At 35.9% G+C, this 20,554-nt stretch overlaps 1 protein-coding gene and 1 non-coding gene across 5 annotated transcripts in view; both read right to left on the bottom strand.

The window, feature by feature from the left end:
• Positions 1–20,554, bottom strand: part of Arhgap5 (Rho GTPase activating protein 5) — a 63,273-nt gene that overhangs the window by 30,171 nt on the left and 12,548 nt on the right. For all 4 annotated transcript variants that reach the window (XM_057782232.1, XM_057782231.1, XM_057782233.1 and 1 more), the window contains exon 2: positions 15,784–19,669. In XM_057782232.1, coding sequence (XP_057638215.1) covers positions 15,784–19,503 — 3,720 coding nt within the window. In that variant the 5' untranslated portion in view covers positions 19,504–19,669. The remainder of the gene's footprint in view (positions 1–15,783; positions 19,670–20,554) is intronic.
• Positions 15,465–15,566, bottom strand: LOC130883268 (U6 spliceosomal RNA). The gene has a single exon (XR_009057953.1). It is a non-coding gene; the product is annotated as a U6 spliceosomal RNA (small nuclear RNA).

The following is a 20,554-nucleotide window of genomic DNA, read 5'->3' on the forward strand; positions in this document are numbered from 1 at the left end:
AATTTGAACTCTATCCAGATACCACAAATATGTTGTAGGAAAAGAGATCAGGTATTTCCATTTTAGCACAATCCTTTAGAAAGTAATAGAGCAGTCTGAACTAATGCTGAATAGAACAGAGAAACTCAATTAAAGAATAATTAGACTGTAAATACTGGTGACAATGTGGAGAAACTGGATAGACCATCCACTGCCAGTGGGAATCTAAAATGGTACACCCACGCAGGAAGATAGTAAGGCAATTTCCTTACAAGGCTAAATATGAAATTATCACATGACCAAGCAATTACAGCCCTATTCTAGAAACACAAAGACTTATTATTTATTTTAAAAAATCTAAGACACGACCCAATGCTCTTCAACAATTTAAAAACTAGATAAACTCATTCTACAGAATATTATTCAGCAATAAGAGAAAAAAATAATTGAAAAATGCAGCAACTTGAATAAATCTGAAGGGAATTAGGCAAAATAAGTCAGTTCTAGAAAGTTATCTACTCATTCTTGCTATTATTATTATTATATTTTGATTTTTCAAAAGAGGGTTTCTCTGTGTAGCCCTCGCTGTCCTGAATCTCCTTCTGTAGACCAGACTGACCTCAAACTCAAGAGATCTATCTACCTGCCTCTAACCTGAGTGCTGGGATTAGAGGTAAGTGCCTGCACTGCCAGGCCTCATGTAATAATCTTGAAGTGAAAAATGACACAAACAGAACCAGGGTTAGAATCTGTAGGCAGTTAAGATTGAGAAAGGGTGAGAAGGAGGAAAGGATAGTTATAAAACAAATGTAGGGGCTGGCTGGTGGTGGAACTGTTTTTGAATCTTTACTATAGTGACAAATATACAAAAACTCACGCATGTGAAAAATTTCGGAACTAAATACACACATAAAAATCCAGAAATTTGGTAACGAAAATAGCAGATCTAACTAATACCAATGTAAAGGTAGTGATATTGTACTACAGTCCGACAGGATGTTATACTATTGTAGCAAACCCGAGACTGTATCATGTCTTATAATGATATAAAAATTTACAATTATCACAAAATAAAAAAAAACCCAGAACATGGCAATAATCCAAGTGAAGAAGTTATATAAAGTCAACTAAGAATGTAGCAATGGAGTAGAAGCAGCACATCTGACAGCAGAATAAAGAGCGGCTGAGGGTGATGAGCAGCAATAGTACACAGCTCTGATCCGCAGCCGCTCTTCTGAAAACACGTTCTTGCTCAATCATGATGAGGACAGAGAAGCAAAAGCTATGACCTATGAGGAAAAACCTGCCTTTCTTACCAAACAGGTACAAACATGCCACATATACCTGTCTTCTTAGAACTCAATGGCTTTCCTTACAGACTACATTTAGCTGTACCAATATTTCTCAAACTTCAGCACTGGAGACAGTTTGGGATACATAATCCATAGTTGTGAGAAATGGCCTGTGAATTTTAGAACACTAGCAGCATCTTTGACTTATATTTAGGATATGCTAGGAGCAATACTCAAACCCACTGGGTAACAGCCAGACACTGTCACATGGTCCCTCAAAGATAATTAATTACATTGAGAACCACTGGTCTAGGCTGGTGAAAATAAAGATGAAGACCTCAAATCTAGTAAATGGAACAGATAGTGTTCCTGAGAAGTCAGAGAAGTCAAAGAAAGAAAAGAAACAAAAGGAAAGGAAAGGAAAGGAAAGGAAAGGAAAGGAAAGGAAAGGAAAGGAAGGAAGGAAGGAAGGAAGGAAGGAAGGAAGGAAGGAAGGAAGGAAGGAAGGAAGGAAGGAAGTAAAAGAAAAGAAAAGAAACGAAAAGAAAAAAGTCCCAAAGCCAGGCACCAAGGTAATCCCAGCAACCAGGAGGCAAAGGCAGGAAGAACACTTGAACTCAGTTGGCAACATAGGGAGTAAAAAAGTGAACAAATAAAGTTTGCTTACGAGTCAAAATGAGGAATGCTAGTATAACACACACAATAAAGCTTGCCTGAAGTTCAGAGAGTAAAACAGCCACACCAATCAGCTTTGCAGACCAGGCAGTGGTGACACACACCTTTAATCCCAGTAGTCATGCTAGTTTGCCACAGAAACCTGGTGTAGCCGTGTGCACCTTTAATCCCAGTCCTAGAGAGGAATATAAAACGAGAGGAGACAGCTCTCAGCTCAGTCTCAGTCTAAGATTCCTGGAGGCGGGATCGCCGTCTTAGACTGAGGTAGAGGTGAGAGTCAGTGGCTGACTGTTTTGCTTTTCTGACCTTCAGGTTGAACTCCAATTTCTGTCTCTGAGTTTTTATTAACCATGCGACAGGAGATGTCTGATATCAGTATAAGAAGTCTTTTGTGGAGTTCAGACTTTATGAAAGTTTATTTACCTCCATTTAAAAGGCTATATGCAAAAGTTCTGGGCACTGGCTGGGAGTTCAAGTAGGTGTTGAAAAGCAAGGATGTGTCCCTTCTAAGAGAACTGGTCACTTTCCAAGGGAACCATAAGTAAAATGGAAGAAGAAATAATGATAGTCAAAATTCTTATAGATACAAGTCAGAAAAACAGTTTCTGACCTTAATTCAGAAAACTTTCTTCTCAACATCTCTAATCTATCTGGTAAACTGTTTTATTAATGCCATTAACAACAAATAATAAAATATAAATCAAGAGTGACCTGGACAAGGTACTGCTACAGCATCTAGTTCTACGGATGAATAGGTAGATTTTTATCAGGGCTTTTCAAACAACTACATTCAAAAGAAATTAAGTTTTATACTATACATAGAATTTCATTCCTAAAACCACTGACATTCCCTTTGATTTTCATCTTATCGATCAAATACCTTTTAGTATTTGAATTAACTCCAATGTTTTCTAGTCAATATTTAAGAATGAAAAAAACAATAAAGAAACGAAGAACAATTTGAGTATTTTTTTTCATTATTTTATAACAAGAATTCTTAAGCTGGAGTCCATAGGTCCTTAGGAAAAAAGTGAAAATATTAAAACTCCAGGAAAATTTTACAAATGTACTTTTCCAGGAGCAACATTCAAATCTTTCTTCAGATTTTTAATGACTAAAAATAATTTCCAAAGTTCAAAACAATTATTTTATGCAAAGTATGAAGTGTTCCTTATATTTGGATAACACTAAGTAGCATCACAAGATCACTTTTTCATACCTATGCATTCTGTGTTAAGTATTGGAAACATGAGAAATTACTTTTAATTAAAAAACATTTCTACTGAAGTCTGCTTGTTTTGTTTTGAAACAAGGCCTCGCTATACAGACCAAACGGGCTCCGGGTCCTCCTGCTTCAGCCTCTGAAGTGTAGAGATCACACAGGCATTTGCCACTACATTCAGCTTTGTTTTTTTAAGTCATAAATTAATTTCTATTTACCTGAGGATCCCTTCATCACATCAGCTGAGCCATCAAGAAAACATTAGAGCTAAAAATCATTAAAATGTATCTACCATTTTCCCAGGATTGAATAAGATCATTTATAATACATTAAAGTTAGTAGTATATAAACCAGAAATACTATAAATTTATCTGTCTTCCAATAGTAACAGCTGTCCATCTATATATTAGAGCACAGTATCCTGCATTATAAAAGTGCCTCCTTGACACACATTATATTCTTAACAATTATAATTAATCTCATACAGAAAAAAACCTAATATATAGGTCTCAGTAAAATAACTTAGAAATATACTTTAAAAATTAAGCATATTTCAATCTATACCTGAAAAGAAATAAATCATTCAAATGAATAGTGTGGAACAGAACATGCTCAAGGAAGAACAAAGTGGAAATAACTAAATTATAATCTGAATTTATATAGTATCATAAACTGGTGTGACCAGCACTGAAATGCTATTAAGAAACCAATCGTAAAACCGCTTGTCACTCATGTTGCCCAAGATGTTCTCAAACTTCTAGGCTCAGGAGGCTCAGGGGATCTTCTTGTCTCAGCCTCACAAGTAGCTGGGCTACATAGGCACAGCCACATGCATGTAATATATGACACATGTATGGCAACTAAACTTTATACAAATTATAAACCCCAAACACCTAGCTAATGATTCAAAAGATCATTTTAGCCTATCAGTATTAAAATAATAAAAATAATAACTAAAGCCAATGTTTTCTAGGTAAGACAAAGACACAGGAGAATTGAGAAGTTCTTCTACACCTTGCTAAAAATAATTTAAAAACAATTTTACTAGACTTAATTCCCGAGAAACAGTTGTATCTGTATTAACTTCTAACAGTAGTCAGTCATATAGAGTATTCAGTAAAACTTTACTGAATAGAATAAATAAACTCTTAGGAATTATATTTACAAAACAGGTTCTTTTGTTGATATGTATATTTCTTTTACTGTGATACAAATAAGAACTTTCATTTACACTAAATCTGACTGATCACACTGCAGCATACTGTTAGGTCAGGGGTATGAATTATAAATATAATATCAATCGTTTCCTCTATAATAGACATTCTAGTTTATCCTACAGAAATTACTCAGTGCTCTTGAGATGAACGCTCAGACACAAATTCAGTAGTGTATTTCTATTCTTCTGACTCAATTCACGACAAACACACAAAAAATGTTGTTAGTTGGATGGTTGATGAAAAAAAAAAACTTTCTCATTTTCCTAAACATATAAAGGTGACTCAGGATCCCTAAGAGTAGAACTCCAAAGTAATAACATATAAGTAACTGACATCTTTATCAACTGCTCACTTTAGGGAATAAGTATTTCCCCGAATAGGCTAGAAATTTAAAACACACACACACACACACACACACACACAAAAACTTTAAATAGTTTAAAAGTTTTGTTAAATGAACACCTGCAGTAAATTCAATCCCCAGCTAGTGAGGGAAGTCTTTCTGTTATGTGTTGCTTTTATTGGTTAATGAATAAAGAAGCCGTTTTTGGCCAATGCTTAACAGAATATAGGCACGCTGGAAGAGATATATACAGAGAGAGTAGGCGGAGTCAGAGATAAGCCATGTAGCCCTGACGGAGACAGATGCCCAATGGAACTTTACCTGGTAAGCCACAGCCACGTGGCAATACAGATTAATAGACATGGGTTAATTTGCTGGGCGGGGGTGGCGCACACCTTTAATCCCAGCACTTGGGAGGCAGAGGCAGGTGAATCTCTGTGAGTTCGAGACCAGCCTGGTCTACAAGAGCTAGTTCCAGGACAGGCTCCAAAGCCACAGAGAAACCCTGTCTCGAAAAACCAAAACAAAAGAAATGTGTTAATTTTAGATATGAGTTAGCCAGAAATACACTTAAGCTACTGGCCAAACAGTATTGCAATTAATAGATTTCTGTGTGATTATTTCGAGAGTCTGGGCAGATGGGAACGAACAAGCAGCCTCCAACAACACACAGCACCACCAAAAAATACAAAACAACAACAAAAAAAAACAAAGCAAAAACATGAAGAGATACATCCTTCAAGACCCTAGTTTCCTCAGATGTCAAGAAGTTAACTAACTGATGCACACTAAAAGGTGAAAGCACTTTCCTCTCAACTTATATTGAATATATATTTGAAATTTTTATATAGTTTATTTATTACCTTTATATCTAAAAAGGAAGATTTACACATCAAGTAAAAATGGTGTGGGGGAGGTTCCAGAAATTAGCATAAAAGGCAGATGACACAGCAGCAGAAAGACTGGCAGCTTAGTCTACCTGATGTTCACTCAAACATGGGAGCATGCTCTGAAAAGTCTGCCTTGTAGGAATGTGGAGGGACAGGTACTATGTTAATGACCCATAACAGGTCACCTTAGCCCATTCCCCCTTTTGTCCTCTGGGTGCCAGCTTTCAGGTGGAATACGGCACACTTCCCAGCTCCTTTGTGTCTTCCCTGAATAAATTATACGCTTTCCTTAACTATCCACGTGTCTCTGTAAAATTCATTGTAGAGAGGTACAAGAATTTGGAAACTCCAGCTTCTACCCTCTAGACTGAGATTTACTCCAATAACAAAGAATGTATCAGTTTTTTTCTTTTTTCTTTTCTTTTTTTTTTGGTTTTTCGAGACAGGGTTTCTCTGTAGCTTTGGAGCCTGTCCTGGAACTCCCTTTGTAGACCAGGCTGGTCTCGAACTCACAGAGATCCGCCTGCCTCTGCCTCCCAAGTGCTGGGATTAAAGGCGTGCGCCACCACGGCCCGGCCAGTTTTTTCATATCCTATATTCTGATCATGTTTCCCCTCTCCTGTCTCCTCCCACCTCCACACCAGCTCAATTTTCTGTGTGCTCTGGGGGGCGCTCAAACAAAACAAAAGGTCAATAAAACAAAAAACAAAAACAAAACAAAAATCTTGGAGTCTGTTCTGTGTTAGCTAACTACTCCAGGGCATGAGGCCTGCTTCAGGTGTGGCTGATACATGTAGTGACACCCCATCATAAAAAATCTGATTTTTCCCTGGGCCAGTAGGTATTAATTGCAAATAGCTTCTTGGCCAGGGATGAGTGAGACCCTGTGTTTACTACCCTTTCAGTGCTGGAACCCCATGGGACTTGAACATCTTCAGGTCCAATAGCATTTATTTTTAAAAGGCAGTTTATTTAGTAAAGATTGTTGAGGTTGTAAAAACATCTATTTCTAAACTTAAGACTTACTATATTCTAAAGAATGTACTTTGCCAACCAAGTTTTCATCCATTCCTAAATTAGTAGTCTTTCCAAGATGAAATTCTATCGACCATTTCCCCCCCCTCCATGTACCACTATCATGATACTTTTTCTTCCTTAACTTGTTTACAGAGGAACTACATATATTCAATTTTTAATATTAAGTCACCTTCTGCATATGCAGTATAAACCCAAACTGACTAAGATTTTTCTTTTATAAACTGTTAATTTTTTTTCTTTTGGTCCCTAATTCCTCATCTGAAAGTCAAGCCTTGCATGGTGAGGCATGCCTTTAATCCTAACACTTGGGAGGTAGACACTGGAGGAGCAAGAGTTTAGGACAAGCCTTTGTTAACAAGACCCTGTCTCAAAACAAAAGTCAAATTTACAGGAAAGGATCTGTGAACCTGTTATTTTATTTAAGAATTTTGTATAAATACTCATGAATACAACTGATATGTAGCATTTCTTTCTTATACCTTCACTATCTGGTTATAAAATTAAGGACAAATACAAGAACAAAGAATGTATTCCTTTGCTTTCTATTCTCTGAAATAATTTGTGCAACACCAGAATGACCTACCTGTCCCATAAAATTATCTGAACCAGGTATTTCTTTGGTGAGAAAATTTAACTGCTACCTCACAATTAAGTCAAACCTTTCTTATTTAGGCAAATTATAAAACTGTATCTTTAGATGTTTGTCTTGTTAAATTTTCAAAGCAGTATGCACAAAACTACTGATAGCACTCTCTGGTATCTTGTTTTCATGCACCTCTAACTATATACCCTTCTCTATATATTTAAAATTTTCAAATATATTTTTATTAGTTCACTGAGCATTTCTGAACTTGTTTTGATCATATTCACCTATACCATCCTTTTTATTCTCAAGTGTTATTTATGGCTTCTGTATTTTTCCAATCAAGCCAGCTTTATCTATTTTCTAGTCTTTCCAAAGAATCAATTTTCAGCTGTTGATTTCCCATGTGGTCTCTGAACCTGGATCCCTTTATAACTAAATGATTACATAAATCTCTTCCCTAACAGCAACATAAATTAGGGCACATTGCAATGTCTTTAACATTCCTTATTTGAAATGCTTGGTACCAAGAATGTTTCATATCTCAATATTTTTTTCTAATTTTGGAGTATCTGCATAGATAAATTATCTTGAGGATGAGATTCAAGACTAAACATCAAAGTTATTTGTTTCACATATACCTTATAACAGTAAAGGTAATTTTGTGATCCTATGACACACAAGCCTTGCTTAGTTCCAAATTGGCTCTACAGTTCAGTAAAAACCCTTATAAATGTAATACTAATATTTCAGTACCTAATAATTAGGACAATTTCTATATCATCTTTCACTTAATCTAGCCCGTTTGATGTTTCTGCATAATTGAAAATTTTTCTCCACCTAAAATTTGTTCTTAAAACATACGAAAAATAAAACCACGGATTTGTTTTTCTTCAAGTTGGTGACTAGTACTCTAACCATCCCTTTCCACTCTGTACACACACACACACACACAAAAATATTTAATTGGACTACAGTATGACAAAATAACAATTCTTTATTTCCTCTCCAACAAATTTAATGTATCCTAGATACTGCTCTACATAAATGTTCTTCTTTTTCTCGAGACATCAGTGCTAAGTATGATATCTCTGTTTTCCTAGATGAACATGCAGAGGTTGAACAGTAAGCAGCTGAGCCTGAATCCAAACCAGAAAAGTGTGGGTCCATAGAATACCAAACACTGATAGTACCTGTTCTTGTCTGAAAACTACAGTCTAGAACCACGTATATGATTACAAGCCTTACAAACCTAAAACCTTCAATAAAACAATTTCTTCACTGTTTTTAAAAGTTCAAATATACACACTATGGACCTAATAATTAAAACTATGTCACATCAAAGAGTACCCATCTCTGAAAAGAAGTCTGGAAGATGGCTGAGCATGTGACTTTAAGCAAAGAGACGGAGAGTAAAAACGTAACTTAAAGTAAATTCAACACTAGGGCAAGTGTAAAAATGACTGATGTTCACAAACAATGAAATCTAAATTCACAGGAGATAGCAATCACTAGACATTATTATCCCTTAATATAAATGAACTCAACGCACCTATAAAAAGGCACAGGCTAACAGACTGGATAGGAAAACAGAATTCATCCTTCTTCTGCATACAAGAAACACACCTCGACCTCAAAAACAGATATCATCTCAGAGTAAAGGGTTGGGAAAAAAATATTCCAATCAAATGGACCTAAGAAACTAGCGGGTGTAGCTATCCTAACATCTAACAAAATAGACTTCAAATTAAAATCAATCAAAAGAGACAAAGACGGACATTTCATGTTAGTTACAGGAAAAATCCATCAAGAGGAAATCTAAATACTGAACATCTATGCCCCAAATACAAGGGCACGTTCATATGTAAAAGAAACACTTCTAAAGCGTAAATCATATATTAAACCCCACACAGTAATAGTTGGAGACTTCAACACTCCACTCTCACCACTGGACAGGTCAGTCAGACAAAAAATGAACAGAGAAATAAGAGAACTGACAGATTTTATAACTCAAATGTACTTAACAGACATCTATAGACTATTCCATCCAAAAATAGAAGGATATACCTTCTTCGCGGCACCTCATGGAACCTTCTCAAAAACTAACAACATACTAGGTAACAAAACAAACCTCAACAAATACAAAAATATTGGAATAACACCATGTATGTTATCAGATCACCATTGTTTAAAACCAGAAGTCAACAGCAATACTAATTCCAGAAAGCCCACAAACACATGGAAATTAATGCTCACCTGAATCATCAATGGGTCAAGGAAGAAATAAAGGGAGAAATTAAAGACTTCCTAAAATTCAATGAAAATGACCACACAACATATCCAAATTTATGGTGCACAATGAAAGCAGTGTTAATAGGAAAGTTCATAGTACTAAATGCCTACATAAAGAAGCTGGAAAAATCCCACACTAGTGAATTAACACAACATTTGAAAACTTTAGAACAAAAAGAAGCAAACTCACCCAAGAGAACTAGACGGCAGGAAATGATCAAATTGAGAGCTGAGATCAACAAAATAGAAACAAAGAAAATAATACAAAGAATCAATGAGACAAAGAGTTGGTTCTTTGAGAAAATCAACAAAATAGACAAACCCTTTACCCAAACTAACCAAAAGGCAGAGAGAGAATATCCAAATTAACCAATCAGAAATGAAGGAGGACATAACAGACACAGAGGAAATACAGAGAATCATCAGGTCATATTTCGAAAACCTGTACTCCACAAAATTGGAAAACTTAAAGGAAATGGATAACTTTCTGGATAAATATCACTTACCAAAATTAAATCAAGACCAGATAAACAAATTAAACAGACCTGTAAGAGTTGAAGAAATAGAAAGTGTCATCAAAAGTCTCCCAATCAAAAAAAGCACAGGACCAGATGGTTTCAGCTCAGAATCTACAAGATTTTCAAAGAAGAATTAATATCCACTACTTCCTCAAATTACTCCACACAATAGAAACAGAAGGAACATTGCCAAACTTTTTATGAGGCTACAATTACCGTGATACCCAAACCACAGAAAGACATTACTTTTCAAATTACAAAACACTCTCACTCATGAGCACTAATGCAAAAATACTAAATAAAATACTGGCAAATCGAATCCAAGAACAGATCAGAACCATCATCCACCATGAACAAGTTGGCTTTATCCCAAAGATGCAGGAATGGTTCAACATTCGAAATTCTGTCAACGTAATCCACCATATTATAAACAAACTGAAAAATAAAAACCACATGATCATCTCATTAGATGTCGAAAAAGCTTTCGACAAAATACAACAACCCTTCATGATAATGGTATTGAAGAGAGCAGGGATACAAGGAACATAACTATACATAATAAAGGGAATATACAGCAAGCCAACAGCCAACATCAAACTAAATGGAGAGAAACTCCCAGCGATCCCACTGAAATCAGGAACAAGACGGTTGTCCACTCTCTCCATATCTATTCAATATGGTTCTTGAGGTCTTAGCAAGAGCAATAAGACACCAAAAGGAGATCAAGGGGATACAAATCGGAAAAGAAGAAGTCAAACTCTCACTATCTGCTGATATGATAGTTTACATAAACAACTCCAAAAATTCTACCAAGGAACTTCTACAACTCATACTTTCAGTAATGTAGCAGGATACAAGATTAACTTGAAATAAAAAAATCAGTAGCCCGCCTGTGCACAGATGATAAAAGGGCTGGTAAAGAAATCAGAGCAACATCACCCTTCACAGAGCCACAAATAGCATAAAATATCTTGGAGTAACTCTAACCAAACAAGTGGAAGATTTGCATGACAAGAACTTTAAGTATTTGAAGAAAGAAACTGAAGAAGACACCAGAAAGTGGAAAGATCTCCCATGCTCTTGGGTAGGTAGAATTAACATAGTAAAAACGGCAATCTTACCAAAAGCGATCTACAGATTCAATGCAATGCCCATCAAAATCCCAGCAAAATTCTTCAAAGACCTTGAAAGAATGGTACTCAATTTCATATGGAAAAACAAAAAACCCAGGATAATCAAAACAATCCTGTACAATAAAAGAACTTCTAGAGGCATCACAATCCTTGACTACAAACTCTACTACGGAGCTACAGTACTGAAAACAGCCTGGTATTGGCATAAGAACAGACAGAAGGACCATTGGAACCAAATAGAAGACCCAGATATTAATCCATACACCTTCGAACACCTGATTTTTGACAAGGAAGCAAAAAAATCATATGGAAAAAAGAAAGCATATTTAACAAATGGTGCTGGCATAACTAGATATCAACATGTAGAAGAATGAAAATAGACCCATACCTATCACCATGTACTAAACTCAATTCCAAATGATCAAAGACCTCAACATAAAGCCAGTCACACTGAAACTTATAGAGGAGAAAAGTGGGAAGTACACTTGAACGCACAGGTGACCATTTCCTGAATATAACCCCAGCAGCACAGATATTGAGAGAAACAATTACTAAATGGGACCTCTTAAAACTGAACAGCTTCTGTAAAGCAAAGGACACGGTTAACAAGACAAAACGACAGCCTATAGAGTGGGAAAAGATCTTTACTAACCCCACATCAGACAGAGGTCTGATCTCCAAAATAGACAAAAAACTCAAGAAAGTGGTCACCAAAAGAACAAATAACCCAATTTTAAAAATGGGGTACATACCTAAACAGAGAACTCTCAACAGAGGAATCTAAAATGGCTGAAAGACGCTTAAGGAAATGTTCAATATCCTTAGTCATCAGAGAAACGCAAATCAAAACAACTGAGATTCCATCTTACACCTGTAAAAATGGCCAAGATTAAAAACACTGATGACAACTTATGCTGGAGAGGATGTGGGGTAAAGGAACATTACTCCATTGCTGGTGGGAGTGCAAGCTGGTATAGCTGCTTTGGAAATCAATATGGCGATTTCTCAGAAAATTTGAAACAACCTTCCTCAAGACCCAGTAATATCACTTTTGGGTATATATCCAAAAGATGCTCAATCGTGCCACAAGGACATGTGCTCAGCTATGTTCATAGCATTGTTTGTCATAGCCAGAACCTGGGAACAACCTAAATGCCCCTCAACTGAAGAATGGATAAAGAAAATGTGGTACATTTACACAATGGAGTACTACACAGCAGAAAAAAATAATGAAATCTCGAACTATGCAGGAAAATGGATGGATCTAGAAAACATTATTTTGAGTGAGGTAACCCAGACACAGAAAGACAATTATCACATGTACTCACTCATAAGTGGTTTTTAAATATAAAGCAAAGAAAACCAGCCCACAAATCACAATCCCAGAGAACCTAGACTACATGGAGGACCCTAAGAGAGACATACATAGATCTAGTCTACATGGGAAGTAGAAAAAGACAAGATCTCCTGAGTAAATTGGGAGCATGGGGACCTTGGGGGAGGGTTGAAGTAGAAGGGAGAGGCAGGGAGGGGAGCAGAGAAAAATGTAGAGCTCAATAAAAATATATAAAAAAAGGGGGGGGATGACTGATGTTAAATAGAGGTCATCAGCAAATAATAAAAATTAAAGGCAAGGTACCCTATTTGATGTATCTAAGATGTTAGTGATTATAAACAGGTTATCTCATATACTCTTAATAATGAAAATCCCACACCATTTCAATTATGATATACTTTTCAAATCTTGAACACACTCAGATTTGAGAAGTGAAAAAGAAAAAAAAAGGACTTAGAATCAAATAACTGGACAATTAAATCACTACATAGATGAATGAATGAAACTTAAGAAATAATATTCAATCCAAGGAGTTGTATAATTATTCAGTTGGCATGAAAGACCATGTTAAAAATTCCAGAATATATATAGTAAAAGAACTAAAGAAGTATCACTGAATCTCTAAAATATAGGCCTTTTGAGTCTGGTGATTACAAATGCATCCTGAAGAAAACAACTAGAACAAACTTTCATGAAAATAACTTCTTCATTGTAGGAACAAAAGGATACCAAAATTAAAACCTTGGAAAACTAACTAGCCAGTTTTAATCAATTTGCTACACAAAAATCAAAAACAAAACACTGAAAAACTGCTGTTACTAAAGAAATTTTGCATAGGGGATACACAATGAAGTACTCAATTGCAAAGATCAGGATCCTTAGCTTAACCTCCAAATGCTTAAACAAGCAAACACACCCATACTTCATGCTCAAGCAAGAAGGGATAAATGTAACACCTAGGAAATCTGATGAAGAGAATACAGAAACTTTTTTTTTCTATTCCTGCAACTCCTATTTAAGCTGAAATGATACTGGAGGATGAAGAGCTGTACCAGTTGGTAAAGTGCCTGTTGCATAACCACATAGGCTTGAATTCTGATCAACAGCCACACAAAAACTGGCCTCAATTGTGCACACCTAATATCCCAGCGCTAGCAGGGCAAACAGGCAAATTCCTGAAGCTCACTGGCTAGACAGCGTAGGCAACTGGTGAGCTCCAGGTTTGGTGAAAGACCCTATCTCAAGACAGAGAACAAGTCAGGAAGACAGCAAATATCAACCTCTGGCTTCCACAGGCATGCATGTATACACGTACGCACACACACACGTACACACACACAGAGTCTGTGTCCTTCTCAAAAGATAGCAAAAACAATTAGGATTTGTGAACCAGAACATAAATAAATCCACATATAGACAATATTGAAGTGGAAAGACTACAAATCAGTGGTTCCCAGCCTGTGAGTTGAGTTATCCTGCGTATCAGGTATTTACATGATTCATAACAGTAGCAAAATTACAGTTATGAAACAGCAACAAAATAATTTTATAGTTTGGGTCCCCACAACATGAGGAACTGTATTTAAGGGTTGCAGCATTAGGAAGGCTGAGAACCACTGCTATAGATGCTTGACATTTATGAAAATTTGAATAACAAAGTTGAGTATTCCTTATTTAAACTGCTTGGAACCAAGAGTGTTTCATCTCATTATTTTTTTCATTTTGTGATGTCTGCATATATAAAATGAGTTATCTTGAGGATGAAATTCAAAGCTAAACATCAAATTCATTTATGTTTCACATATAACTTATAAACAATCTAAAGTAAATTTTATAAGTATTTCTAGTTTTCATTGTAACCTATTAGATATGGTCAGATATAAATTTTTCCATGGGCAGCTTCATGTTGGAACCCAAAAGTTTCGGGTTTTGGAGCATTTTCAATCTTGATTTTCATATTAAAGATGCTCAATTTATGTAAATTAGCAAAAAATAGGATTTGGTAGTGATAAAAGGTATTAAGACATGACTGGGTGTGGGGGTATAGGCCTATAATTTCGGGAGCCAAGGCAGGAGCACAAGTTCAAAGCCAGCCTTGAGTACACATATGAAGGCTAACTAAGGGACATAAGCGCCTATTTCAAAAACAAAACCTAAGCCGGGCGGTGGTGGCGCACTCCTTTAATCTCAGCACTCGGGAGGCAAAGGCAGGCGGATCTCTGTGAGTTCGAGACCAGCCTGGTCTACAAGAGCTAGTTCCAGGACAGGCTCCAAAACCACAGACAAACCCTGTCTCGAAAAAAATAACAAAACCCACCTCAGACTGTACGCAAGACTACTAACGATAAAAGGTTGTATGTGCAAGATGCCAGAGATATATATAGTCAGGATCATGTGTCATGAGGTCATAAGAGTATGTTACATGTCTAGGCTAAATGAAAAGACAATTTAAACGTTTAGTCTACCAAAGAAAGAAAAAAGTTTAAAGAAAGCTTATAGTTTAAGCTTTTAAAATGTCTATCCAAGTTATGATGGTCAGTTTACTATATGCCAAAAAACTAGAGTATTTTAATTACTAAGAGTATCTTTACCTTTAATTGGGTCTGATAAACTGCACTCAGATATAGGAACTTTATATTAATAATTTATTAAGACCATGAATTTAACTGATGAAATGCTCAATAGATTAGAATAAAAATATACTGAATACTATCTTAATAACCATAAAATCCTTGAATGAAGGCTTATATGAAATCAAGTCATATAGTAATAGAACTTGCTGAAATACTGTGAAAAATAAGTAAAAAGCATTAACTATAACTTTAATACAAATAAAGGGCCTAATGTTCATAGGATTAAATGAATTAAGTTATTGAAAATGTAAAATACAAAATAAACATCTACCCACAATTTTCACACTGAAAAATATAAACTCAAACTTTTTTAAAAAATACAGAACACTTCACGAATTTGTGTGTCATCCCTGCACATCAGCCATGCTAATCTTCTCTGTATCATTCCATTGTTAGTATACGTTACCAAAGCAAGCACTAAACTCAAACTTCTATTCCAAATAAACATAAAGAAATAAAATGCATGTTTACAAATCTGCCCTAACAGAATATTTTAAATTTTTAAACATTCAAGAGATACTAGATTTACTTACTTGTCCTAAGGTCTTATTAATGTTAAACTCATTATCTTAAATATACTTTTTTTTCGCTTTAAGGCAAAAGTGAGCACTTTAATTATAAACTAAACTTACCTTTTTATCTTCCTTTACTTTGTGGGTTTTCTTCTTCATCTTCTTATCATCTACCTCCTGGTCAGATGTGATCGCAGGATTATCAATACCACCTTTCCAAGTTTCAACAGGCGAAAGCAGTGGATCTTCTTCGCTTCCTCGATGTCTTCCTTTTCTTTTAGTTTTAGAAGTTGTGAAAGCCTCATCATCACTTGCATCTGAGTGTGTTCTTCTATAGTATGACTTGGCTTTACTAAACAAAGTTTTAGATTTATATTTGTATTTTGAAGGCCTACGTTCCCCATGACCTTTTGAGATTCTATCAGAAAACCCATTTTCTTCATCTCCTTGAGTGTTATTTACAAATGAGTTTCTAATTTTAATAATTCGATTCTGACTATCATCTGGGACAACATAAATCTCATCAGAATAGCCCTTCTGTTTGAAAATTGTGTCAATGGGTTCCGCATAGTTATCTGAAGAATCCATATCTTCAGGATGTGCCATAGGTACCCGGGAAGTCTGTTTTCTTGGATTTTTACCAATACCAGCTTCTATTGTTTTTAAAAGGTTTGGATCCAGTTTTTTCACATTTGTTTTAGGTACAACAGGTTTAGGTTTAATAGGTGGAGGCACTTTATGGTTACGTTCATGATCGTGACAGTTTGGGGTGCTATGAATAGGATACTCATTTCCTTCCAAATCTAACCTGTATCTGGAACGGTCACTGGGTGTTGGAAGCAATTGTACATCATCCCCAATTGGACTATAAGGAGGTGGTGCTTCTGTGTCATCATCTGAATCAGGGTAGTTGTTATAGGGAAAACAGTCTCTTGGAGATGGGAGAAAAACATCTTCACTTTGATGGGTGGATTCCCTTGTGTTATCAGACAAGTAGGAATTTTCTATCATATTTTTTTTCTCTAGAACATCACTGAAAAACAGCGTAAAGACTTCAGTTTGCCGATGATACTGAGATAAAGAATACAATGCTGTAAATTTTGCAGTTATTTCCGTTGCAATGTGTTCTCCTTCAGTCATTAGCTCCTTGATAGCCTCATTTTCAAAAAAATCTGCTTGACTGTCAGTAACTGCCACCAGTTGTACAGGGATGGTATCTTGAACTTCTGACAGAAAGGCGCGAAGCATTCCCATTGATGCTTTCCGTTTTGCAGAATAAACTAATATATACCCATGAACTAGTTCATCTTTTCTTACTCCAATTGAAGAATGGTATGACAATATTGTGATCTGTATTCGCCTCCTTTTTTCACCAATAATTTTGTCAAGCATTAAGGAATTACTCTGTCCAGCTTGAGCAGCACTGCAAGAATGAGAATCCAGGAAGGGTGAAAGAATGAGATCCACACTAAATGGATCACCACACATGGCACACATGACAACCCTCAAGTCAGCTTCGGACACATCCTTATTGATAGGAACTGGGCTCACCACATCTAAACTGTGTTTAACTGACTCCAATACTCCTCTTAGAGCTTGCTTTATTTGTGATTCATTAAATTTACGAGGATACGTACCAGTAGGTACATCTACAAAAGGACACTGCAATTTGTTGGCCAACTGCTGTCCTTGATGCCTGAGAATTGGTAGATTTTTACTAATGGAGTCCCTCTGATTAGCAAGAATTAATGTAAATGGAAGATTAGCCATATATTTATCTTTTCTGATCTGAGACGCTTCAGTTCTTATTTTTCCAATAAATTCCCCAATAAAACTCAGTGACTCAATGGAATTAAATACACAGAAGCACCCATGTGGTTTAAAGGCTGTAGTCCATAACTGACTCAAAATGTAAGGCGATTTGGCATCAACAGGCCGAAGATCAAGTTCATAAATTTTTCCATCTAAGGCATACTCATCATCAGTGGATTGAGTCCTTATCTCATTTGCTAGTTCCTGGGCAAGACCATCTTTCCCTAAAATGAAAAGATTAACTTTGTCTATATTGGTACTATCATGATACAAGCGTAGGCGGCCATGATCCAACTGTAGAAGACTACTGGCAAGTAAGTGCTCCACTTTAATGTCTGTACAATATTGGCCACTGAGGCAGGTTTCTTTAGTGGGATGATACACAAATCCTATATGCTTAAGGAGAAGAGATTCCCTATCAGGTGCGAGTTTCTGTAAAGCTTTATATCTAGGTTCTTCACTTAGAACTGTATGGATTTCACTCATTTTATCTGAACTTGGTGTTGCATTAAGATCTAAATCATAAAAAAGTTCCGAATGCTCAAAAAGCATTTCCTGAAACTCTTCTTTGGCTTTTTCAACTATCTCTCGCTGATGTCTACCATATACTTCTTTGCTATCAGCCTCAGTGATGTATTTGAATGCTTCATCTTCCATAACAAAACACATAACTTCCTCCCATGGTTGCCCAGGTGAAATGAACTGAATTTTTTCTAAAGTCTTCTTGAATTTCTCCTTCATTTCTATTCTTCTTTTCTCTGATATCAGATGTTGTACATGGTTCTGATAGACCTTTTCTGCTTCTAAAGTTTTCAGGAGGTCGAATGGGATCCGTCTATCATTAATTTTGTCTATATGGTCAGTTTCATCCCAAGGTGTTTTTTCTAGCACCACGAAGCATAACTGGAAATCAGCTCTCTTTTCCATTAACTTCAAAGCTTCCAACCAATTCAAATGCTCAATCTCTTCTAGATCAGGCAAGAGAGTATTAAAAGCCCTTGGCAAGGTACTTATATATTCTTCTCTCCTTTTTCTTATATGTTCCTGCTTGAGTTGTTCTATATGCTTTGAGAATGTATTTCTGGCCTTTCTTGTTCCCTCTAAGTTGATATATTCTTCATAATCAGGATGATTTTTTAATTTATTACTAACAGTTTTCCAAGTTGCATGATAATCTCTCACAGTCTGCACAAGTTTTTCAAACTTATCTGTTGCTGTGACAACAAGTTGTCTCTGTGTTTTATAAGCATCCAGATAAGGAATAATTTTAGGTTTGCCACGAGTTTTATCCAACATTTGTACCAACGCAGTGAAACATGTCTCAATGTTGACATTAAACCGTGCTGATGTCTCCACCACCAGGAGGTTCTTTTTATTTGAAGCGAATGCTTGCACTTCTCTAAGATAATGGTCCACACACTCATCACATTTAGTCGCTGCTATTATCACAGGCTTTTTGGATTTTGAAAGCTGGACAAAAAGGTTATTCACAAATTTAAGTTGATCATCAAACTTTCTATTACATCCTTGACTTACATCAATACACAATAAAAATCCATCTACACTGAGCTTCCCTTCAGGCATTTGTTTCTGTTCAAAGTCTTGCTCCAAACCCAGCTGATCGGTGCAAATGTACATTAGTTTTTCTGCTGACTGCAATTTAGAGGCAGCTGCACGTTTTATATATGGTTGTAAATTTGTACTTCGATGAGGCAAGAAAGTCTGGTCATCAATGAACTCTGTTTGTTCAATGACATGGATTTTGCATTCTACTCCATCTTCACCATTTTGTGTTATGTCACCCCAGTACAAAAAGTGATCATTGTTTACTACGCGGCCTCCAAAGTCAATGGTGCTAAGCACAGAAGTATGCTCTGGATAATATTCATCTGCTTTTGAGCGTACAAATCTATTGCACAGACAAGATTTTCCAACTCCACAGTTACCTTTGTCTTTTTCAGTCCCCGAGAGTCCAACTACACTGACGGTATAGGATGGGGGACGAGGCTCTTTGTTTTTTGCCATCATAACTCTTTTCTCGTGTCTCTACATTCAAAAAGGCAACCATATATACTTTTCATTCTGAAAATAAAATCATTTCACAATACAGATCCTGAATTTCAGAATTATATTTGGTTCTTTGTAGCTCCTTCATCGCCAAAGAAAGGTCTTGGAGATCATATGGATCATCTTCCTAGAAAGAGAAAAAAAATAAAAATCTTATGTAAGTTTTGTGAGTACAAAGTAAAAATGTCCACAGCAAAGTATTATGTAAACCAAAAATTGTAATGATACTGCATATGTGTAAAGAAACCACACAGACAATTTATAATTTACTTTTACAAATATATAATGGCCTCAAATTTTAAGGTAAAGCTAACAAAATAGTAAATATATAAATCTAATGGCTTATAAGCTTTAAAATGAACTTTCTTAAAGCCTCTATTAACCAAACATAAGTTCTGCTTCTAATTACACTATCCTAGATTTGAGGAAATAACAAATCTTTTCCACTGCTTTCATTTTCCTTCCTTCCATAATAACATGCTGTAGTAACTACACTGTACTGCCTTCTCAAATTGCCTTACAACTCGCATTCAATTTTGCTTTTTACTGTATCAGGAATAGAATCAAGGCCCTAACCCTAGCATGCTCTACACAACTCCCCTCAACAGCTGTCTCCAGCCTCATAACTTTAAAATATAAAATAACCAGCTTCAGGTAATAGAATTCCTCAAAACCTATTTCCCCAGGATTTTTGAATTTTAGGGTTTTATGTTTTGTTTTCAATAAGTTGAAACCTATTAGATTTCACACTCCTCCCAAAATTGAGAGAACACAGCAGAGCAAAGAACAGAAGAAAAGGGTAAACAAATTAATACTGTAGAAAACTTTTAACTAAAACCTATTCTCTACCAAAATGCTCATACTTTTAGTAATATCTCTTATATAAGCTTATCCAAGTACAATGTAACTCTGGATACCATGGCTCACTGAGAGTTCAGACTTGGGGCTGGGAGATGTAGCTTAGACGTAGACAACTTGCCTAATACTTATGGGCCCCTGGTTTTGATGCCCC

Source organism: Chionomys nivalis, chromosome 10 (genome assembly GCF_950005125.1).
Source record: "Chionomys nivalis chromosome 10, mChiNiv1.1, whole genome shotgun sequence".
Taxonomy (NCBI): domain Eukaryota; kingdom Metazoa; phylum Chordata; class Mammalia; order Rodentia; family Cricetidae; genus Chionomys; species Chionomys nivalis.